Consider the following 25,133-nt stretch of genomic DNA (forward strand, 5'->3'; position numbering starts at 1 on the left):
CTGCAAGGCATTTTGTGAATACCCTTGGGGCTGTTGTTATCCGGAACGGTAACACTTTGAATTGATAGTGTACACCGTGTATTACAAACCTTAAGTATTTTCTGTCAGAAGGATGGATGGGTATGTGAAAGAAGGCATCCTTGAGATCTAACGTTGACATGTAGTCCTCCTTTTTTAGTAAGGGAACCACGTCTTGAAGTGTTACCATGTGGAAGTGATCCGACTTGATGAAGAGATTTAGGGTTCTGAGGTCTAATATAGGTCTTAACGTTTTGTCCTTCTTTGGAATTAGGAAATATAGTGAGTAGACGCCTGTTCCTTGCTGATGGTTGGGTACTAACTCTATTGCTTGTTTTTATAATAATGCTTGGACCTCTAGTTGTAATAGGTCTAAGTGTTGTTTGGACATATTGTGTGCCCTTGGGGGCACATCTGGCGGGAAATTTGTGGATTCTATGCAATAACCATGTTGGATAATGGCTAGGACCCATGCGTCCGTAGTAATGTGTGTCCAGTTTTGATAGTATGCGGTAAGTCTCCCCCCACTGGTGTTAAGTGTTGCGGTTTTGTGACATTGAAGTCACTGTTTGGTTTGGCTTGTTTTAGGTGTCTGGAACTTTCCCCTTCCTCTTGGGAATCGTCCACCTCTATATGAGGCATGAAACCCTCCCCTCTGGTATTGTGCCTGATAGGTGGGTCTGGTTTGCGATGTGGAAGGCTCTGGTGTTTGCATTAGAAACCCCCCTCTAAATTGTGGCTTTCTAAATGTGCCTCTGCCCTGTGGGGAGTAGAGCGCGCCCATGGCTTTGGCCGTGTCCGTCTTTCATTTTTCAATTGCTGTGTCCACTTCCGGCCCAAACAATTGTTCCTGGTTAAAAGGCATGTTCAACACTGCTTGTTGGATTTCTGGCTTGAATCCAGAGCTTCGTAACCATGCATGCCTGCGAATGGTTACCGCAGTGTTGACCGTTCGTGCTGCCGAGTCTAATGCGGACCTTATTTGGTTGTTGGATATTGCTTGTCCTTCCTCCACAACCTGCTGGGCACGTTTCTGGTGTTCTTCGGGCAAGTGTTGTATAATGTGTTGCACCTCATCCCAGTGTGCCCTGTCGTAGCGAGCAAGTAGGGCCTGTGAGTTTGCAATCTGCCATTGATTGGCTGCCTGTGCTGCCACTCGTTTGCCCGCTGCGTCAAACTTCCTACTCTCTTTGTCAGGCGGTGGAGCGTCTCCTGACGATTGAGAGTTTGCCCTCTTTCTTGCTGCTCCTACAACCACCAAGTTTGGTGTAAGTTGCTGTGTTATAAACACCGGATCTGTTGGGGGAGGCTTGTATTTTTTCTCCACCCTAGGCGTGATAGCCCTTCCTTTAACTGGCTCCTGGAATACCTGTTTTGCATGTTTGAGCATGCCCAGGAGCATTGGCAGACTCTGGTAGGAAGTGTGGGTGGATGCCAAGGTGTTAAAGAGGAAATCATCCTCTATTGGCTCGGAGTGCATTGCTACATTGTGGAACGGAGCTGCCCTTGATAGTACCTGCGTATATGCAGTACTGTCCTCTGGAGGTGACGGCTTTGTTGGGTAACAGTCCGGAATGTTGTCTGATACTGGTGCATCATACAAGTCCCATGCATCAGGATCATCCTGCGTCATCCCTGTATGCGTAGGTGAATGCATAGGAGGTGTTCCCACCGGAGACAACTGTGGTGAGTGTAGTGGGGAAGGTTGTGGAGAAAAACTTGGTGGTGGTGGTTTTTCTCTGGCCACCTTCGGCTGCATTTCTGACTCTTGAAATGCCAGTTTTCTTTTTGTTTTAATTGGAGGATGAGTTTGTATTTTTCCAGTCTCTTTCTGGATATGCAACCTCCTTTGCGTATGGTCTGGCTCAACCATATTTATTTCCTGTTCAAATCTGTGCTTTTCATGCATTTGGCTGGAAAGTCCTTGCTCTTCGGTGTAAGAGCTTCTTTTTTGGTTCCAACGTTATTTTTCTCACCTTGGGTGAGTCGAACTCTTGGTGTCGAGATCGTTCGGTGCCGGAATCTCGACTGGAGTCAGAAGTCTTCAGCAAATCTCTGGCCTTTTTCGGTGCTGATGTTTGGTCACCTTCTTTTCGATGGGTTAAGCCATGGCCTGCTGGTGGTGGCGTCCCCTTGGCCTTAACGATCTTTGTGTGAGTTTTGGACGGGGCAGTTTTACTCACCGTTTTCTGCATCATCGTGGTTTGCTCACTTTCGGAATCGTCAGAGTCCGTCCCCTGGATGGAAATTCTTTCCTCCTCCTCGGCGTCGAGTTGTTCTCTCAGTGTCGACGCCATTTGTAGTCTTCTCGCTCGATCAGAAGGGTCTTTTTTGATCGAAACGCTCGACAGGCCTCACAAGTATCCTCCCTGTGTTCTGGTGAGAAACAGAGATTACAGACCAGGTGTTGGTCGGTATAAGGATACTTTGAGTGGCACTTCGGACAGAAGCGGAAGGGGGTCCGATCCATTAGTCTTCGTCGATGGATGCGTTCGGGCCGACCAGGCCCCGCTGAAGAGCGGAAGACCCGAAGGGCCGCCGGAGCGCCTCTGCGATCGGTGTCGATACGATAACACTAACCCGGTACAGAGCGAGAACAATACCGTCAAATTTTTTATATTTAGCTAACTTTCCCAATTCGAAATACGTAGCGAAGAGGAACACGTCCGAACCCGATGGTGGAAAGAAAACAATCTAAGATGGAGTCGACGCCCATGCGCAATGGAGCCGAAAGGGAGGAGTCCCTCGGTCTTGTGACTCGAAAAGACTTCTTCGAAGAAAAACAACTTGTAACACTCCGAGCCCAACATTAGGTGGCAGGATAATGCACAGCATGTGTATCTGCAGCTACACATGCCACCAAACATACATACATACATATATTTATTTCTTTTTTGTAAACTTTTTTTTACTTTTCTCTGTGGACGCAATTGCACCACCCAGTGGAATACAGTTTAAAGAAAATTATTTGAGCCCCAGAAAGGGGTGTGGAGTCTGGTTAGGCCCATCCTCCATGAGGGCAGACTCCCCCTAAATACTAGTTGTTGATGGCCTAGTGGGGTTCCTGGCTGTGAAACACAGAACGACCACGATCACAGCCAGGAAACTGTTTCAGGGAGGCCTCATTGAAAAAGGTAGACTCTTTCCTTTCCAGTGAGGTCGCCTTGAAACATGTGGACATCGTTTTGGGAATTAGTTGGATAGGGGGGAGGCGGGGTCAGACACGGAAGTGATTCAGTATCCCTCCCACCCTTAGTGTTAAAAAATAATAATCCTGCAGTGCAAAAACCGTAACATTCTTTCCAGTCCTCCCCAGGTTTGGCCAATGCCCAACAGGCGCATTAGGGAATGGCTGATGGCTGCACTTATAGGGCTAATATTTATGAACGCTACAATATTCATAAGTATTAGGTTTCTTGCAGCAAATTATAGCCTAGAGTTAAGTACACTTGGTACTCAAATATCTGTTGTTTTTCGATCTCTGTCATATTTAGTACATAATAATTACAAAGTTGCATTTGCAAAATGTTTCTTTCGTGCTTCTTCAGAGCACTCACTTTGTTAGATCCAACTCCTTCCAGTTTGTGATTGTAAGTTAGGGGTGTCCGTTAATGCATTCCAAGGCTTACATTCCTTGAACTGAGTGGGCATATCTATTTTTTAAACTAAGGCAAACATACTGGGGAATACTCCCCTAAGTTCCCTAAAGTAATTAGTCAAACAAATGCCCCATGAGACTCATTCACAGACACTTTTACTTCTGTTTTGAAGTGTGAAAACTCAATTAGTAACTTGCATCATGATCAATGCTATAGAACAGATGTCTCCAACCAGTCGATTGTGATTTAAATTAAGCATAGGGTCACATTTTCCCTTTTAAAGTTAAGGGAAGGCAGCGTCTATTTTACATTACTATCATCAGGCTTCAGATAGCATAGCCTGATAAGGAGCACTGCTGGAGTCGGTTTGATGACCCATGACGAGGCACAGAGGTGAAGAATTGAAGCATTAAGTTATTTAACTCATTGATAAAAGTACTTTTCAAATCAGTACTGGAGATGAGAAAACAAATGATGCTTCTCAATGCTTTTAAATCAAAGAAAACTGAAATAAGTTACCTTATGATTAAGTTAACTTTTCATTTTAATGTTCTCAGTTTGTTTCCAAAGTGTTGCATTTACATACAGCAGGCCTCTTGCTCCCAGTGGCAAGTAGAACACTGTACATATTTATAACAGAAAAATAGTCATTTTTTAAATGAGAGAAATTTAAAGTGTAGAACAATGCTCCAAATTGTGAACATTTTGGCACTTTAAATTTCTCCCATTTAAAAAAAAAATGGTTGCATGTTTGTGTGATACGTGAAACTGTGCCACATATGGCGAACTGTGTTATAAGTACATTTAACACAGGCTCTCAGTTACCCATACAGATATATCACATTTACATGCACACGTTTATACATCCACAAACCCCACTCTCCCTAAGACATATAGCAGCCCTGTCGTAGTGCCCCTAGTTAAAGCATTTTGTTCAAACCATAGTATCTGGCTCTATGGACATTAGGCATAAAGCCAAGAAAGCCTGGAACAAGGGTGTCTGGTAAAACTGTGCAAGTTGTTAAGCCTTTGGTAGCTCACAATGCTATTCAGTGATCAGAAGTAGCTATCACTACAGAAACAGTTAGACACCCCTGTTATAGAAAAAGGGAACGGACACAATATCTTGTATGATGATGATTTTCGCATTTTTAGTACAAGGATATTATACATTTCATTATGTATCAAAATTGGTGCAGACAAGGCAGTGCTCAGACAGTGAACAGATGTGTGGAGATATATATGTATATATATATACACACACACACACACACACACAAACACAACATAGAACAAGACACTGAACCAATCCCAAGTTTGTAGAGGATTTTATATCAAACAAACATCAGAGTAGATTCTTTCTCTTCCTTTATCATATCTCCTAGTGAATCATAACATGTTTTGAAAGGAACTTAGGGAGATGTCGGCAATGTTTCAAACCGTTGTTACTTTTCGGATCACATCAGGTCAAACGCCGCCCGAATAAAGTTCCCTAGAAACTATGGAATCCTGGGCCCTTCAATAATACATCCTCTAAGCAATATGTGCTAGAGTACTTCAAAACAGTGTCTACAATGCATAATAAACTGCTCAGGCAGTCGGACAGTTCCGGTGGGGTAAACAAAAAATTCAGGAGAAGTAAACCTTTTTATTGTGTGGAAAAAGTGGCCATACTCACAAACACACAAAAAAAGAGTATATTGTATATAAAGCCAACAATGAAAAATGGGCTGCTCGGTTCCATAGAGGTAAATGGATTACTTAGGAAAAGCACACCTTTGGATTATGCCATGCCGCTGCAATGATCTGCAATCATAAATCCCTCGCCAGGGAACTCCTATCAACGTTGGTTTGATCTGTTTCTGCCACATGCATTAGGTCCAGCCACACAAACAGGGTAGTGGTTTTATTGGCACAAGCACGGTAATGTAGGGTGGTAGGAATTTTGTAGATTACTGTGGATTCTGTCAATTTCCATCACAGAACTGAAAGAAAACTGCATCGTGTAAGGCAATGTTTGAGCATTTTAAGGCATTATAGGTAAGAAATCCTTGTGGGATCCACATAGGGAAACACCACCTTGACTCCCCTGTTTTTCTAGATTCCACAAACGACAGTGAAAACTTAGGGTGGGAGGAAATTTGTAGCTCCCAGAAGATTCCAGAAGTTTTCCACAAAGCAATGTGTGGAAAATGTTTTTAGTAGAAGTTTGAAGTTTGCAAAGGCTTACAGGGAAAATTACCTGGCAAGAGCCATGCAAACCATGCACTGCTGGGCATCCAATTTTCAAAAATGTGCAGGTTTGCTAAGTTTACCTAGGTACTGGCTGAGCTGGAGCGCAAACTTCACGGCTATACACATCGCAAAAAAAAAAGTGCCACTTTTCAGTGTAAAAATGTTATGTGTCCTTTCCTGTGATGGGCACAAGGCCTACCCAACTAAGGGAGGTACCATTTTTATCAGGAGGCTTAGGGGATTGCTGGGTGGAAGGAAGTTTGTGGCTCACCGCAGATTCCAAAAATTTCCATCACAAAAATGTGAGGAAATGTGTTTTTTTAAGCTAATGTTTGAGGTTTGCAAGTTTGCTGGGTATCCTGATGTGCTAGCTGAGCCAGGGCTCAAAATCCACAGCTCCCAGTTTATAAAAAAAAAAAAAAAAGGGTCAGTTTTGAGTGGAAAAATGTGATGTATCCATGCTGCCTTTTGGTCTATTTCCTGTTGCGGGGACTAGATTCACACAAGGGGTGTACCATTTTTATTGTGAACCTTCGGGAAATGCCAGGAGAAAGGAAGCCCATGGCTCCTCGCAGTTTACAGAGCTTTACATCACAGAAATGTGAGGAAAATGTGTTTATTTTTTTTCCTGTCAAAGTTTGAAGTTTGGGTTAAAAACTTTGTGAGAGCCATAAAAGTCACCTTAAGTGTTTAGTTTTCAAAAATGTACAAATTTTCTAGGTTTCCCTAGGTGCCGGCTGAGCTAGGACTCAAAATCCACAGCTACCCACGTTGGAAGAAAAGGTCAGTTTTCAGTGGAAAAATACAATATGATGCATCCATGTTGTGTTTTGACCTGTTTCCAGTCGTGGGCACTAGGCCTACTCACACAAATGAGGTACCATTTTTATAGGAAGAAATATGGGAGCATATAATAGTAGAAAATGTGTTATTACCAATCAGATTGTATTGCATTTGTGCCTTTTAAATGCAAGCCAGTGTGCAAGAAAAAATACATTTTTAAAAATACCCTCTAAATCATATGCCAGTTCAGGTACCCACAAAGTCAGAGATGTACAAATAACCACTGCTCTTAAACTCCATATCTTGTGCTCATTTCAGAAATAAACAGGTTTCCATGATACTCATTATCCACCCTACATATTCCACTATATAAATTGTTATATACTCCGTATACAATGAAAAAACATTCTATAGGGCAGCTCAGCTGTTGTGTCTGTGTAACGGTGGGTTCTTGGAGACCCTACAAACCCTACATATACCCGTAACTAGAAGGGTCTAGTAGGTCATAATGGCATACTGTCTTTGTAAATTGGCCATTGTGAAAAAAGGTTACAGATGAAAACTGTCACAAAAGATCGTTTTTCTGTACTCATTTTCACTATCTCTTTATTCAACAATTACTTTATTTGGGAAAACCTTGAAGGATCTATCTACACATGACCCCTTGCTGAGTTCTGAATTTTATATTTTTTTTCTACTGTTCAGAAAACATAGCTTTCCTGGATCCCCCAGCGGTTTTATACTGTTTCCCCCCACAAACTGGAAGTAGGTTGAGAGCACAAAAATAGGAAAAGTGGGCTACTGCTTTGAAAAATGCCAAAAGTGTAGAAAACATATGTGTTTTTTATTCAGCTGTGCATGTTCTTGAAAGCTGGGAAGATGGTGACTATCACAGCAAAACGTTCACTGATGCCATTTTCAGGAAAAGAAAAAACAAACACTTGCCTGGAGGTAATTTTTTTTTGTTTTACTATTTTTCCTAAAAAAAACTCAACATTTAGCTATATTTTCCAATTTTCTTGACCCTTCCAGGGAAATTAACAACCCCTGGGTACCTTTAGAGTCCCCAGCATGTTAGAAAAAAGGATGCAAATGTGGAGTAGATACCCTTATGTGGACAAAAATGTATGCAGCCCTAAATGCGAACTTCCGCAAATAGCCAAAAAGGGGCTCAGCACTGAGGAGGGACAGCAGTTAAGGAGTTAGAGGATCCCAGTATGGAGAATGTTTGATTACCTGGCTCTCCCTACAATGTTTTTGTGGGTGGAAAAGGAAAAGCCATTCAAAAATATTTAATTTAAATAAGTAAGCAAAACCACATCAATGTCTTACTAGGAAAACAAACTAGGGACACAGGCTGATAATACTTCGGAAACGTATTTCACACATTACCTGTTAAAACAGCTGACCATGGCACTTCCTGACAGACTTCCTGTGATACTGGCTCCAGCTAGTGCCATTGTACTGGCAGTTTCACTTAAGTTGTCTCGGATCGCGCCTATTCTATCCATGTGACTCCCGCTAGCGCTCAGGCTGCCAGTCAATCCACCAACACTTCCTTCCCCTATGCTGGGATTATTACGTGCTTCTGCTACTGATGTAGTGTCTACAATGAAATAACAAGAAAGGATAAAACATTATCTGCATCACAAATACTAAGCTTAGCTATTAGTCTGACAAACGTTTTACAAAGTCGTAATCGAAGACTTGAACATTTTAAAATGGAGAACTCTTCGATGTAAAAATCGTTTTTCTAACCATGTGTTTATGTAGACAGCACACTTCGGAATGGTACTTTTAATAACGCCTAAAAAACACAACCCAATCTAAAATAAATACTTGGTACGTTAAATGCTCAGAATGTACACAGCCAGCGGAAAGATATCAACCGGATTAAACTAATGTTCATTTTTAAAGTCTATTCTAACACGATAGGTGGTTTTTACGAAGAAAGTTGGGTTTCTGTGTGCAGCTCTAACAGAAGTCGTCAAATTAGCATGCTCAATAAATAATGTGGTGTAGGACAAATGCAATCAGCCAATATAGGCATATGTATGATACAATATATTTTTTTCAAACACATTTTATTACTCGTGGCAGGTAACAGTGACACACACACACACAACATCTATGAGTAATATATCAGCGATCATAAATTCTCAACTAGCATAGTAGTAGTGTTGGCAATCATTCGCCCCGTTACAGAACAGACATAATCGGCGTCAGTGCCTTTGTTTTAACATGGCTTTTCCCATCTTCTCCAGAATTTTATTAGTAACCGTATCTCCTCTGCCAATTCGGGAACCCCATCAGCCTAGGGCGCCCGATCGGACGAGTGATGTGCAGGACACCATGACACTTAAATTCACCCGATACCTGGAGCCATGCATACATATGGAGAGTGTAAAATGTTCAACTAATATGTAACTTATCCCCTCCCCCCCCCCCTCAGCTTATGGCCTGTGATGAAGAACTATCCCGTCTGGTCGTGCTAGATCCTCCCCGGTCGTGCTAGTCGCGCGGTGTGTCCCGGATAGTTCCTCTGGTGACCCGTTCTGCTCTGTTGAGTGCCACGTGGTTTGCCCCCTGTGAGGACATCAGTCCGCCAGTGTGTCAGCCTGCGTGGGGGGACTCCTGCTCTGGCATATGTATGATACAAAACATAAATCATGCTTCTTAGTACAGTAATAAGCGCTACACATACTATACTACAGAGTATTTTCTGAACAAATAACCTTTGAATGGGTCGTTTGTTCAGTCAGCATTTATTGTGTGAACATGAATACCAGAAACGTATCATAAAAGGAGAGCTCTATCATGGTAGCATTTTGGTGGAATCAAAGATAAAAAAAAACATGAGACCACAAAAAATGATAACGCATAATACAATGCATTTTATTTAATGATTACCGCATGGACATTAATACTCTCCTCATGAGACTACGGTAATTCATTTTGAGGAATCAAACAACCTTCTGAAACTCCATGAGGTCCACAAACATTTTATTAGAGTCAGCTGACTCACTCTGGGGATCTGACAACTAGTATCAACAATATTTAAAAATATGTTACATTTATCTCTACAGTAGTGTCTGGAACCTGACATTTATTAAAGATTGACATTATTTGCGCACTCGTGCTGCCTGGAAATCGGATTCAATTAGCCTTCACAAACTGAAAACCAACCTATGGGTGTCAGCATGGGACCATTTTGACAGGAACCTTACATTTCTATCAGGTTGGACACAATCTTCAGTTTATTTTCTGAACTAGCACAGAGGACAGCAATGTTTTCCGTTGACTCTTTAAAGTGAGGTTGTGTACATTTTATGCAAATCCAATTTGTTTGAGATAAATAAACTGCCTGGGATAATCCTGTGGTCGAAATTCTTGTAAAGCTTAGCTGCTTGAGCAGTCCTCATTAATTAGGAGAACCTGCCACTTCCAAGGGGTAGTCACGTTTTGGAATCATGTTTTATATTTGCCTCTGTAAAAGAGTCATGGGTGACAACCTGTTTTCACCTTCTGACTACCTTTAGGTAGCCTGGGATGAGAAGACAAAAAAAGGAACAGTATACTGAATACCTAGAGAAATCAGGAATTCTAAGACTATTTATTTATTTATTGGAGTGGGAAGCTTCCATGTTTTAAGGTATCCCTTTGCGTAATTTGTGCATTTATGCATAAACTCCTTATGGGTCAGTGCGTCTTTCTTCATGGATGCTATTTATAGAACACCAGGTGGTAGCACCTTTTATCCCTGGCCATCCCCAGGCTGGGGACGAATTAAATAAGGCCCAATAGCTAACAAAGCATAGGGTTTCTGTTCTAAATGCAAGCGAATCCTGTTTAATTTGCATCAGTATCGCACTGCAATTTAGCCTACAGACGTTCCATGCAGAGCGAAGCGAATAAATCGTGACAATGTATGCACAGCAGAGTGGCCCCAAAGAGTTAACAGATGCAGTGCAAAACGTTTCCATTGTTATGGCACCCTCCTGCAACATAAACCTGTGTGGGCTTGATTTCTAGAGGTGCACGTGGTACTGCCCCATCCGTGGGCATAAGGAGTCGACCTTCTTTTTTATCCCCCCCCTCCACCCCACCCCGACAGTGACTGCTTTTGTAACTTCAGGTACCTTAGTCTTAGTGTGATCGACATTTGCTGTATGGGTACCATTCTGCACTGTGAATATTGTTCATATTGTGCATATTGTTATCATGCATGCTTTCCTTCTGCAGCTAGCACATTGTGGCGTGTTTAGTATGGGACTAGATTATTCCAAGAGCCCAGCAGGAGATAACTTGGTAAGTAAGCAAGCACCATCTACAATTAACATAGTGCTTGACAACAGATGTTGCCATTCATGTGCTTCCCGAGTCCAGCTAGCCACTCACTTGTCCTTGTTACAGTCAACCCTGCAAGTGCATGCACCTCGCTTGTGAGACTTAGCTAAAAAGGGCTTGGAGCCTGCCTGTCGCTTACCATTTGTTGGCACTCTTCTTTACAGCCTTGTAATTCGTCAACGCAGGCCAAGCATCATTTCCGTTCCTCTCTGTGGAGCAGGGACGAAGCACTAATTGAGTAAACGTAATCAGTGGCAATGTGATGATCTCAGTGCGACTGAGGTACTATTTTGTTCTTTCTAACTTCTAATTCCCTGCAAACAGAAGGCTTGTGACGGGCAAAAACGTGCCCATCAGGACACACAAAATTGCAAAGTTATTTTTTATAGCTAACTTTCTTTTATTTTGCCAAAGTAGTCTTTTCTCACTTTGCACTCATGTTTTCTTTTGTTTTTGCTGGTGTGCGATGTTCTCAAAAGATGAAAATTATCTTGTCCTAAATATTGCAAAGCAACACTGGTTCTTTAATATGTGTAATTTCTAAAATGATGCTTTAACACATAATCGTGCAGGGCGCCCCAATCCACCCCACTACAATTCACCCCACCTCACACCAATTCATCACTCTCGAATCCAAACCACTCCCCTAATCCACTCCAACCTACCCCACTCCACTCCACACCACACACCAATCCTCTCACCCCACAACACTGCAATCTGCCCAACTCCAATCCGCCCCACTCCAATCAAAAACAATCCGCCCCACTCCAATCAAAAACAATCCGCCCCACTCCAATCAAAAACAATCCGCCCCACTCCAATCAAAAACAATCCGCCCCACTCCAATCAAAAACAATCCGCCCCACTCCAATCAAAAACAATCCGCCCCACTCCAATTCGCCCACGCCGCGCCAATCCTATCCACCCTACTTCATCCCAATTCATCCCACTCCATCTTAAGTCACCCCCACTCCATCTTAAGTCACCCCCACTCCATCTTAAGTCACCCCCACTCCATCTTAAGTCACCCCCACTCCATCTTAAGTCACCCCCCACTCCATCTTAAGTCACCCCCACTCCATCTTAAGTCACCCCCACTCCATCTTAAGTCACCCCAACTCCAATCTACCACAAACCACTACACTACAATCCAGTCCAGTCCACCCCACACCAATCCACCTCAATCCAATCTCAATGCATTTCCACCCCAAACCAAGTCACTTCAATCCAATCCACCCCACTCTAGTCCAGTGTAATCCAACCACCTCCCCCTCCAGTACAATCCAACCCACTCCAGTACAACATAATCCAACCCACCCCACTCCAATCCATCTCACTCCAGTTTAGCCCACCCCACTCCTATCAACCCGATCCACCTCACTGCAATCCAATCCACCCACGCCACCCAATCAACCTCACTTCAATACAATCCACTTTGATCCACCCTTCTCCAGCCCTATCCACCCCACTCCAAGCCACCTTAATTTACCCCACTCCAATCAAGTCCACCCCTCTGTAATCAATCCACCCCACCGCAATCCAATCAACCCCACTCAAACCCAATTAAATCCACCCCATAATACACTCCACTCAATCCACATCACTACTGTCCAATCATCCCCACTCCAATAATCGACTTCAATCCAATCCAGCTCACCCCTATTGAATCCACCACACTGAATCCAATCACTCCACCCTATTCCACCTCACCCTAATCCCCATTCAATCCAATCTAGTCCACCGCCCTCAAATCCACCCCACTCCAATGCAATCCACCCTCCACTGCAATCCACCCCTCCAGCCCATCCCACTCCGATCCACCTGATCCCATTTCACACCACTCCACCCCATCCCATCTCAGTCCACCACAGTCCAGTCCAATCCATCAAGCCTACCCCCACACGCCAATCCATTCCACCCCATGGCAATCAGATTCAATCCATCCCACCCCAATTTGATCCACCCCACTCAAATCCACCCCATTCCAATCTAATCCACCCCACTATCGACCACACCCCACTCTACTCCAATCTACCCCACTCAAATACAGTGAATCGAATACACCCCACTCCAATGCACCTCACGCCAGTCCAATCTAATCCACCCCAAACCACCCACCTCAATTCAATCCACCCTACGTCTAGCACACCAATCCAAACCACCCACTCCAATCCACTTGACTAGATTCCACCCCAATCCACCCCACTTTAATCCAATCCACCCTATTCCACCCCACTTTATGACACTCTGCCACTGAACCACAGAATTCTATTCCCCTCTACTCCAACTCTATGACACTCTACTCCCCCTACTCCATTCCAACAAATCAACTCTACGATATCATACTCCCCCATTTCATTCTGACACTCCATATGTGGAGCTTATAAAAGCACCACTCCCACAAGCAGAAGTCCATTGCTTTTAGGGATGCCTGTGTCCCCAGATTCAGAACCCCAAGAGCAATACTGATCGAAAGCAGTGTGCAAAACCCTAGACTTAGGATCTTGTTCTTTTTCTTTTGTTTATTAATATGTCTCCACACAGGTACATCATGAATTAAACAATGATCATACAGACTATGATTCATATTACTACTTGATTATCACTATAGAACAGCATCACAGTTCAACATTCTGACCTCTGTTTCTCTTTTGTTACGTTGCCTTATATGAGAAATAGGAGCATTAAACATCCATAAAAAGTAAACTCCTGATGCTTCTGACTTCCCCCTCCCCAACCCCTATCATGCCTGAGCCCGTGCAAAGAATATCTACCCCTCACAATGCCATTCATTTCCGAAGTATTTCTTTTGTTTCTCCCCCAAGTGGGTTATTGACCAAGATTATGGATTCATCTATGGGATATATTCTAATGCATTTGTTCATTCATCCTCCCCCCCCCCCTTGGGACTGTGTAGGGGGGCAACCCGATCGCCGCCCCCCTTCCACAGTTCATGACAACTCTTGTATCATGAGACCCCATGCCAGCAGCAGTTCTGGTAGTTTTGCATCTCTACTTGGTTGTCTCATATGTATTTGTTCCACCCCTGCCCACTCTCTTAAGTCTGCCAGCCAGCATCCTTAGTCAGGATCTGATTACTCATCCAGTGAATTGCAAATCTTCTTTTAGCCACGGCAAGGCCTACTACTGCAAATTTCCTGCTAAGTCTACGCTTTGGATCTTGGAGCAGCAAACCCAGGACACAGCCACTGACCGTACGAGGAATGTCTCATCTCCTGGTGTCCCTAATTTGTTCTGTGACAGCCCTCCAAAACGTACGTAACTCCCGACATGACCAAAGCATGTGTAAAGAATCAGCCACCAGATCAAGGAATTTTGGGCATCTGGAGTCCTGTGTCCGGTAAATTATGTGAAGCCGTTTGGGTGAGAGGTAGGTCGTGAATTATGTTGTATTGTATTTGTTTAAATATGGCACAGACCGATACCCTCTGTACTTCCTCGTGGATTTTGGACCAATCCTCTGGGAGAGCGGTTCACCCCCCCCCCCCCCACCCCCCCGACCAACTCCCATTTTTGCAAAATTTTTAACTGTTTAAACGGTCTAGCCTATTAAAATGATCGGTATAAGTGTGTCACTAATTTACGCCCACCGGCCATGGATAAACAGTGGAGTGTTTCTGTGAGGACCAGGAATGCTGCCCATAGCTGCCTCACCGTGGCTCCAATCTTTGCATATTGAAGGAACTGTCCCCTACCTAGCACAAAGGTTTCCATAGCATCTTGAAGGGATATAAACCAACCATTTGGATACAAATCAGCTATCGTCAAACATCCACCCGTTGCCAGCGATCTATTGACATTGAGTGCTGGATCCGTGTAAAATGGGGTAGGATCCACACATCGAGATCAGGGGAATAAGGGTGCTTCTGCAGGACCCTTTGTACGGTTCTCCTCCACAGCCTCGCCATTAGGCATCTCAAGTCGGGGCAGGCGGTCAGAAGCGTCTCCCCTCGATGATAGTCCCAGTGATTGCCTAGCGTCTGTTGTATTCAAGAGGGATTGTTACCAGTTCGGGTCAAACCAACTCACTGTGTGTTGCATCTGTGCCGCTAGATAGTATAACTCCAGGTCTGGTAATTTAAGACCCCCATTCCCATCCTCTCTTCACAGTGTGTCAAGACTCACCATGCTCCTTTGTCCGTTCCAAAGTAGGTTCACCAAGAGGGAATCCAAGTTGCGGAACGTCTTACGCTGTTTCTCATAGAAAGTACCTTGCATAATGTACAGACAACTCGGCAGCACCACCATTTTTATAAGGGCAATCTTGCCCATCATGGATAATCTCAGAGTGTTCCAGAACTGGATAGATCTCTGCAAGCCGCCTATCACTCTGCCCATATTCTTTTCATAGTGGGAGGCTTCGTCAAAAGTGATATACATTCCCAGGTATTTTATTCCATTCGGCACCCAAGGCAAGTCTACCCGTGGGAGTCATTCCTCCAAGGTGCCAACCAATCTGCCCAAGGGAAAAAGGAAAGATTTTGTTTGATTCACTGTGAGGCCAGAGGCTATTGCAAATGCCTCAAGCTCCGTCAACAGCCTCAGGACTACTTCCGCTGGCTTCCGCATATAGATTAATGCATCGTCTGCATAGAGGGAAATTATATGTTCCAGAGCTCCCACTCGAATCCCCCAACCTCGGAGTCTACAGGCGCATGGATCAGGGGCGATAAAGGGCAGCCCTGACGGGTACCCCTCTGAAGCTCAATTGCAGCCAAGACTGTGCGGCCTGTATGCACCATGACCTGTGGGTTCTTATAGAGAAGTTTTACCCATTTAGTGTATTGTGGGTCCAGGCCCAAAGCTTCCAAACTTCCCAGACATACCTCCAACTAATGGTATTGAACACCTGCTGTATGTCCAAAAAGGCCAGGACATAATATTCATCCTCCCTCTGTAGGGAGTGGATGAAATGAGTCAGTCGGCGAATATTACGCAAAGTATTTCTGCGCGGAATGAACCCCGACTGGTCATCATAAACCAAATGTGGGCGAAGAGGCAGCAACCTTGTCACTAGTACATGACTAAGCACCTTGAGATCTACGTTCAACATTGAAATGGGTCTGTAGACACCCGGCTCGGCAGGATGTTTGTCTAGCTTTGGTATCACCACTATGAGGGCCTTTTTCATGGATTCAGGCAAGTCCTCCCTCTCCAACGCCTCGTTATAGACTGCCAGGAGCCTATCTACATACATTTCAGAGAAATGATTATAGAATTTGGACGGGAATCCATCGGTACCAGGAGATTTTGCCGATTTTAAATCTCCTATGGCTTCCAAGAGTTCCGACCGACCGATCGTGCCTCTAGGGTACCGCTAGACTCCGGGGTCAGTCTCGGAAGCGGGACCATCTGCATGTAATTGCGCAGCCCCTGACCGCTGCTACTCCATGATCGTCTGTGTATACTCTCTGTAGGTGTGCAGCAAATATCTTATTAATAGCCTGTTGTGTGTGTACTAATTTTCCCTGCTCATCTCGCATTTCTAGGTTTGGCTGACGTTAGTGTTCAGTCCTGATAATGCGCACCAGTAGGCGTCCCCATACCACCGACCCCGACCGACCAGTTATGCTTGTCGAACCGGTCCCATAGCTCTCCTACCTTCTGACGTTGGATATTCCACTCCGATTTTTCTATGCTCCCTGTCAATAGAGATTTTTCAAACTCAGCTAATTTGTTTTCTTGTAGGGTCAGTTCTTTTTCCAAAGCGTGTCTTATACCTTTTGATGCTGATATACAAATTCCTCTTACTACTACTACTTTAATCACATCCCATTCCAGGGTCCTCTTCTCAGGAGATCCCCAGTTGTCTCTAAAGTAATTTATAAGTCCTTGTTTAATCTGTTCTCTAAAGACCGGATCTTTAAGCGCTGGTGCACACAGACGCCATAGTGGTTTCGGAGGGGGCAGAACATGATGCAAGTATGTGACCAGCAGTGGTGAGTGGTCTGACAGGTACCTCCCCAGATATTGGCCCCAGAAATATTGTGTTCTTCTGATGCTTGTGTAAACACATAATCTAAGCGGCTATGTGTATCGGCTGCCGGAGAGTAACAGGAAAAGGCCTGGGCTGTCGGGTTCCAACTCCTCCAAAGGTCTATAAGCCCAAGAGCTTTCTGCAACATCCTCAGGGCTGCTGTGGCCTTTGGCTTAGTGCCGAGGCGTGGTGGGTTTCTGTCTAACTCGCCATTCAAAACACAGTTAAAACTGCTGCCTTTAGGATCCCTGTGTCTGGGGAAAGGTGAAGTTGTCACAGCATCCCCCCTCAAAGAACTCCCAGTCATCCCCATTTGGAGCATATACATTCACTATACTCAGAGGGTGGGCATCAAGTGTGCCTTCAATAAGTGTATATCTGCCTTTCTCATCATTGAGAGTCCTAGTACGCCTAAATGGGACCCCCGGAGCAACACATATCAGAGTCCCTCTCGCGAAACCAGAATACGAGGTGGCGTACAACTGGCCCCTCCGACATCTTCGTAGGTACTGTAGACACTCACACCACAAGTGTGTTTCTTGAAGCAAAGTGAATACCCCATACCTTTTCAGATAAGCATACACTCTGTTACGTTTGACATAGTTATTTAACCCACAAACATTCCAGGTCATAATTCTGTAATCATTCTGTAGACTCAACATTTGTTTTGGTGGTGCGGTAAACAACCCCTGGGCAAAGTACTAGTAAGTGGCATGTCGGCAAGGTCAGTTACACCCCCCACCCAACACCCTAGCTTCACGAACATAAGCATTGCTTTCAAACTAACAACAAAAAAGCCAGCACACAATACCAACACCACCCTCCCGCAGACAGTGACCCACCCACCCCTCCCAGCTCAACAGTAAGCAGGAGGGCAGCAAGTGCCACCCCACTGTAGTAATCCCTGCCCTTTAATTCAAAACAATATGTAGTATGAAACTGTTAGATAAACAAAGTAACCAGAGTGCTCGAGCCCACACCCGGCGCTAACTCCCAATGAGGGATCATCACCTTGCATAAGCCAGGCCCCTGGTAATACCTGCAGTTTTTACTGCTGCATGTCTAGTGGTGTCCTTATGAAAAACTGTCTTTGGGACCGAATTCTGCATCAGTACCTCCCATGTCGGCCCTTCAAGTCACTCTTTGCGACTAAGTTCCATCCTGCCTTTTACAACTTCAGCCTTGGCTATCAAGTCCTCCATTCTCCTCCTCTCTGTGCATGTCCTGTCAATATGAGCAGTGAGAAAAGATTTCTTGTTTTTAAATGACTGGATTTTGCTCGTAATGTGCCGTTGTCCAAAACCACTATTTTCTCCGTAGGTTTGCCCCCCTCTCAGTTCTGCAGTTCTCTGCACGTCACAGATCTTTCCTTTGGGTCACCAGTTAGATTACGATTGGGTAGTGTAGGAAGTTGCACAGATTCCAAGGGTTCCCATTAGAGGTTGATAGTGGCAAAATTAGATAATTCTAATGCTCTATTTTGTGGAAGTGTGGTCGAGCAGTAGGCTTATCGGAGGGTAGTGTTAAGCATTTGTTGTGTACACAGGCAATAAATGAGGAACACACACTCAAAGACTTAACTCCAGGCAAATAGTTTTTATATAGAAAAATACCTTTTCTTACTATATTTTAGAACCACAAGATTCAAGATATGAGGTAAGTACATAAAATGCAAGGTACTTCACACAGGTAAGTATAGAACTTTGATTTGAAACAGTAGTACACACAGTTTTGGTTAAAATGGCAATAAGCTATTTTAAAAGTGGACACAGTGCATAAATCAACAGTTCCTGGGGGAGGTAAGTTTGGTTAGGTTTCTCAGGTAAGCAAAGCACTTACACAGTCAGTCTACTGGGCATAGGCAGCCCACCGCTGGGGGTTCAAGGCAACCCCCAAAGTCTCTGCACCAGCAACACAGGGCCGGTCAGGAGCAGAGGTCAAAGGAGGGCCCAAAACATATAAGCGCCTATGAAGAACAGGGGTGCTCCGGTCCTGGTCTGCTTACAGGTAAGTACCTGCGTCCTCGTGGAGCAGACCAGGGGTGTTTTGTAGAGCACGGGGGGAACGGGGAGACACGAGCCCTCAAAACACACCCTCAGTTGTACTGGGGCGGCCAGGTGCAGTGGACAAAGTAGGAGTCGGGTTTGCTATTGAAAGCAATGGAGGGGCCCGGGGTCACTTAGGCGAGGCAGGCAGGGCACGGGGGCTTCTCGGGCCAGCTACCGACTGGGCTAGGACGAAGGCCACCTGCTGGTCACTCCTGTACTGGTAGGTGGTTCCTCTCGGTCCTGGCGGCTGCGGGTGCAGTGCTTGGTCCAGGCGTCAGGCTCCTTTGTTATCAGGCAGTCTCGGTCAGGGGGAGCCTCTGGATCCTCTCTGCAGGCGTCACTGTGGGGGTTCAGGGGGGTCGATTCAGGGTGTCCACGTCGTTGGAGTTGCCTGGTAGTCCTCTCTGCAGTGTTGGTTCTCCTGAACTCGAGCCAGGGGCGTCGGGTGCAGAGTGTGAAGTCTCACGCTTCTGGCAAGGAAGGGAGAGTCTCTTTCAAAGTTGCTTATTTGTTGCAAAGGTGTTGCAGGTTCTGAACAGTGCTGCTGTTCTCTGGAGTTTCTTGGTCCTTTAGGTTCAGGGAATTCCTCAGAGGTTGCTGGTCCCCGTCGGATGCGTCGTTGTGCAGGTTCTTTGAGTCTGGAGACAGGCCGGTAGGGCTGGGGCCAAGTGAGTTGGTGTCTCTGTCGTCTCTGCGGGGCTTTCAGGACGGCAGTCCTTCTTTCTCCAGGTTGAGGAATCTGATTTCCTGGGTTCAGGGTCGCCCCTAAATACTAAATTTAGGGGTGTATTTAGGTCAGGGGGCAGTAGCCAATGGCTACTGTCCTTGAGGGTGGCTACACCCGCATTGTGTCTCCTCCCTGAGGGGAGGGGGGCACATCCCTATTCCTATTGGGGGAATCCTCCAAAACCAAGACGGAGGATTTCTAAAGGCAGGTGTCACCTCAGCTCAGGACACCTTAGGGGCTGTCCTGACTGGTAGGTGACTCCTCCTTGTTTTTCTCATTATCTCCTCTGGCCTTGCGGTCATAAGTGGGGGCAGTGGCCGGAGGGCCGGGCATCTCCACTAGCTGGGATGCCCTGGGGTGCTGTAACAAAAGGCATGAGCCTTTGAGGCTCACCACCAGGTATTACAGGTCCTGCAGGGGGAGGTGAGAAGCACCTCCACCCAGTACAGGCTTTGTTCCTGGCCACAGAGGGACAAAGGCCCTCACCCAATGTGGCCAGAAACTCATCTGGTTGTGGCAGGCTGGCAGAAACTGGTCAGCCTAGCACTAGGAGTCAGACTGGTATTCAATGGGCATCTCTAAGCTGCCCTCTGGGTATATTTTACAATAAATCCCACACTGGCATCGGTGTGCCTTTATTGTGTTGAGAAGTTTGATACCACATTTCCCATATTTCATTGTAGCCATTATGGAACTGTGGAGTTCATAACTGACAGACTTCCCAGACCATATACTCTTTATGTCTACCCTGCACTTACAATGTCTAAGGTTTTGCTGGTCATGCAACTATGCCCTCACCTGTGGTATAGTTCACCCTGCCTTAGGGCTGTAAGGCCTGCTAGAGGGGTGACTTACCTATGCCACAGGCAGGGAGTTGAGGGCATGGCACCCTGAGGAGTGTGCCATGTCGACTTAGTCATTTTCTCCCCACCAGCACACACAAGCTGTGAGGCAGTGTGCATGTGCTGAGTGAGGGGTCCCAAAGGTGGCATAATACATGCAGCAGCCCTTAGAGACCTTCCCGGGCCGCAGGGCCCTTGGTACCAGGGGTACCAGTTACAAGTGCCTTATCTGTGTGCCAGGGCTGTGCCAATTGTGGAAACAAAGGTACAGTTTAGGGAACAAACTGGTGGTGGGGCCTAGTTAGCAGGGTCACAGCACACTTTCAATCATAACTGGCAAAAGGCAAAATGTTAGGGGGTAACCATGCTAAGGGAGGCATTTCCTTACAGGTAGAGTCTGTTTCAGCCCTATTAGTCCATCCAATCTGTTGCAGCACGAGGGGTCTCAAAAAACAATACTTTTGCCACATACTGCACTCGCAGTCTGGCCGGGATGATCAAGCTATACTGAATATCATGCTCCGTTAACCTACGCTTGAATCCAAGGAAACTGTTACGTAGATCTTGGACTTTTTAGTCTGGGTAGATATGAATCTCCCGGTCCTCATAGTGGGGGGGGGGGGGGGGACCAGCTCTTCTAATGTGCTTGAGTATCACATCTCTGTCCCTATGATTGAACATTCAGGCCACAACTGCCCGTGGGGGAGCTCCCACTTTGGGGTGGGGTGCAAGAGTTCTATGCGCTCTTTCAATTGAGAAAAAGTGTGACAGTCAGATTGATTTCAACACTTACGGATTCCTTTGCACCAGGAACAGCTCGGCCGAGGGTTCTTCCTCCCTCTCTGGAAACCCAAGGAATCGCAGGTTATTCCTCAGGAACATCTCTCCGCGTCCTCGACACGGCTGTCATTTGTGTTGCTTCAGCTTGGAGCATTTCCATGTTGGCTTGAAGTGTTAGGACTGTATTTTGAAGTTCAACTACTCCCTCTTCCGTGGACATGACTCTTTCTGCTACTTTGTACAGGTCGAATCTCAAATTGTAAATATCTATGGCCATTGTGTCCATTTTACCCTCAAGCGCTAATCTGGTGCTGCGTATGGCTTCCAGGATTTCATGTGTGTCCTGTGTTTGAGGTCTGTCTTCCACATTATGAGGGTCCTCCACCCCTCAGTCACTTGTTCCTTGACCAGGAATGATATTCTGCACTATTTTGTTAGATTGCGTCCCCCTCTGAGGTTTATCTTTTCCTATCTTTCTGCGACCCCCCAGTGCATTACAAGGAGACCTAGATTTGGGGGTAAAACTATTGACATAGGAGCACTGTCCCCATGCACCTTACTATTGTCCAGGACTATGTCACTTCACCCACCACCGCGGGTGGGTGGATGCTGCAACACTGTTGCACAATTACTCCAGGAAGTAAGAAGGGAGGAGGGGCCCCCATCCAGAGTTACTGTCTACTGCAGGGCAGAGGAGGAGTTCCTAGTATGTGTGCCAGTGCTTACTGCGGAGTCTCTCATGTATTGTTTCTGGACCTTTCCTGGTCTTGTTGGGATAAGACGTCCCGGCAGAAAACATGTGGAGGGGCGGGGTCAGGGGAGGGCCTCTGTCCACCACCACTCAGTGCGAGCAGTGCTGTATTTCTGGGTAAGGGTTTGAATTGCTCGATCAGTTTGTTCACAAGCCCATCCAAGGGCCGTGAGCCCCACATCCCCCAGTTCCCCCACACCCTACCTCCAATTCCAGCGACAATGCTTCTCCTCACTCTCTTGGGCCCCAGCCGCCTCGTGTGGGCATGGCCCACAGCCCCTGGGAAGCAAGGCCGGCCTCCTACCGCCTGCGATAGTCACAGTGCCGCCAATTAAGCACCACAGGGCCCCGCCACGGAGCGCCGCCAGTCCAGATCGTCGACATGAGCGGATCTCTCCCAGGAACGGTCCGTAAAGGCCCACTCTCAGTGCACCGCTCTCAGGCCTCCGTGTTCAGGAGCGAGACAGGCCCCCCAACGGTCTGGCTCCACCATCTTGGAGTCAGGCGGCTCCAACACGGCTCAAAGGCGTCCCAGCAGCTCACAGCTTCCCCTCTTTGTTGAGGCACTGGTGATTACTGTGCCTTCCATGTAAACACGTCCATGGCGAGGTGGGTTAACAACGGACCCACTAAACTCGCCAGGATGTCACAGGATGACTTAATGCAGGTGAGAACCAGATTGTCAATGCAATAGTGCTTCGTAAATGTGCTGAGGGATGGCTGCGTAGCTGTCTGGCAAATGTCTAGGGCAGTACTCAAAGTGCTAATATGCAGTGGGACCAGCTTTGGCCTTAGTAGAATGAGCATGCAGTCCTTCCAGAAACTGCTTTTTGGCCAGTGCGCAGCAGATTTTAATGCAAAGCACTATCCGATCAGAGACAGTTCTCTTCTGCTTTGCCTTGTCTTTCCTTGCCAGAGAAAACCCTGCAAAGAGCTGATCATCCAACCAATTTTCTTTGGTACAATCAATGTAAAAGCTCAGTGCCCTTTTGGGATCCAAGCGATGGAGCCTCTCCTCCTCCTTAGAGGGGTGAGGTCGAGCATAGAACGTCAGCAGGGCTATGCTCTGCCGACCTGGAACAACGTTAACTTTCAGCAGAAAGAAGGCCTGTGTCCACAGAACCAGATTGTCTGGAAAGAAGGAAGTGTACAGTGGATTAACACAAAAATCCCTAAGCTCGCTCACACACTGCACTGAGGTGATGAGGAACACAGTCTTGATACTGAGGAGCTGCAAGGAATAGCTATGAAGTGGCTCGATTGGAGTGCACATCAGCTAAATCAGGATTAGATTAAGGTCCTATTGTGGCATGACAAAGGGGGAAGGTGGAAACAAATTTTGCAACTCTTTCATAAATCCCATCACAACCAGTGGTTTAAACAATGAAGGCTGATCTGGTAGGCGTAAGAAGGCCAAATGATAATATTTAACTGTGCCCAGAGCCAAAACTTTCTGGCAAATAACAGCAAGTCCAATAACTTGGTTTGGTGGGGGTCTATCTGGCAGGTGCTGCACCAATCTCCAAATTTGTCCAACGATACAGTTTTCACCAAGGGAAGCCTGGCTGGCAAAATGACCAACCATTTCCAGGGAATGATCGAATGCGTTCAGCTGTCACTGCTCTGTCTCCAAGCATGAAGTTGAAGAATACGAAGGCCTGGGTGCAGAACCCTGCCCTGTTGCTGCAACAGCAAGTTCTCCCATAGGCACATCCTGATTAGAAGACATGCTCAAGGCCAAATTCTGAATACCATACTCTACTGTCACAATCCTGAGCCACTAGGATGACTTGGGCTAGGTCAGTCCTGATCTTCGTGAGAACTTGGGGGAGAAGTGGTATCTACAGAAAGGCATACAGTATATACTTGATTTCCACTTGAGGTTTATGTGTCTGCGCGAGAGACGACTTGTAAACTCCAATGCTCAAAAGTGCATCCTCAGCGGTGACAAAAAGATTTAGTCAAATTCTTACCATTAGTGGAAGCGACCCTGTGCCACCTCTGAGTGTAACTATCCTTCATGATTTTCTAGGCATTGACGGCTGAGCTTGTCTGCCCTGTCATTCAAGGATTCTGCCAGGAGGTTCCCCACCAGGGAAATTCCTTGGCAGTCCAGCCATTTCCAGAGGTACAAGGCCTCCTGGCACAATGTCTGTGAGTCCACCCTGCCCTGTTTGTCACAATACCACATAGCAGTGGGCTGTCTGTGAGTACCTGTAACAGCCTTCCTTTGAAGGAAAGCTTTCAACACCAAGTGGATGGCGCTCAGCTCCAGAAGGCTGATGGGAAGCTGGGACTCAGCTGGAGACCATAGGCCTCTGATCTCTACTTCTCCCAGATGGCTGCCCCAAACCAGAAGTGCGGTCTCGGTCACCACTGTTAGCACTGGGTGGGGAAAGGAGAGTACTCTGAATTAAGCACTTAGAGGACTAGAGGCTTATGCTACATTTCCAAACTGTGACAGGAAAATCATTGGCTTAGTTATTTATCAACTTCTACTATGATGCATATCACTTAACTGTGCTGCTGCACAGTGGGAAGTTTTGTGATTCATTTTTGTCTCTTTTGATTTCTGATGCAGCAGTGCCCCTCTGTTCCACAAACCTGCACTAAGAAATTTAACATTCACATTTGTGGGCTCAAGAGACAGACTTATTTCTCCTGAAGTTGCAATGTGTCCTTATGTTCTGCATAGATCTCGTAGTAGAGAGTTATTAGCGTGCATGACTGGATTATAAATCCAGTAATTCAGTTAGTCAGTCAAGAGAACTTTAGTTCGGCCACAAGAGCCATAAATGCACATAGCAGCAGTAAATTAATACACAAGGTTATATTAATTATGTCAAATGCATGTGACTAGATAAACTAATACAATTAAATGCACTCCCAGAGTGAAATGATCCATTCTTGCTAAAACCATTATACAGATAAACATTTTCCTCTGACAATTTAACTTGCCCCAAGGAACTTGGCAACAGCAATCACTAACGTCGGGCAAGTGTCTG

General features: G+C 45.8%; 1 protein-coding gene across 2 annotated transcripts in view; it reads right to left on the reverse strand.

Moving 5' to 3' along the window:
* RNF19A (ring finger protein 19A, RBR E3 ubiquitin protein ligase) overlaps nucleotides 1-25,133 on the reverse strand; it is a 482,643-nt gene that overhangs the window by 72,952 nt on the left and 384,558 nt on the right. For both annotated transcript variants that reach the window (XM_069220555.1, XM_069220556.1), the window contains one exon: nucleotides 8,028-8,241. In XM_069220555.1, coding sequence (XP_069076656.1) covers nucleotides 8,028-8,241 — 214 coding nt within the window. The remainder of the gene's footprint in view (nucleotides 1-8,027; nucleotides 8,242-25,133) is intronic.

Source organism: Pleurodeles waltl, chromosome 2_2, assembly GCF_031143425.1.
Source record: "Pleurodeles waltl isolate 20211129_DDA chromosome 2_2, aPleWal1.hap1.20221129, whole genome shotgun sequence".
Lineage (NCBI taxonomy): Eukaryota > Metazoa > Chordata > Amphibia > Caudata > Salamandridae > Pleurodeles > Pleurodeles waltl.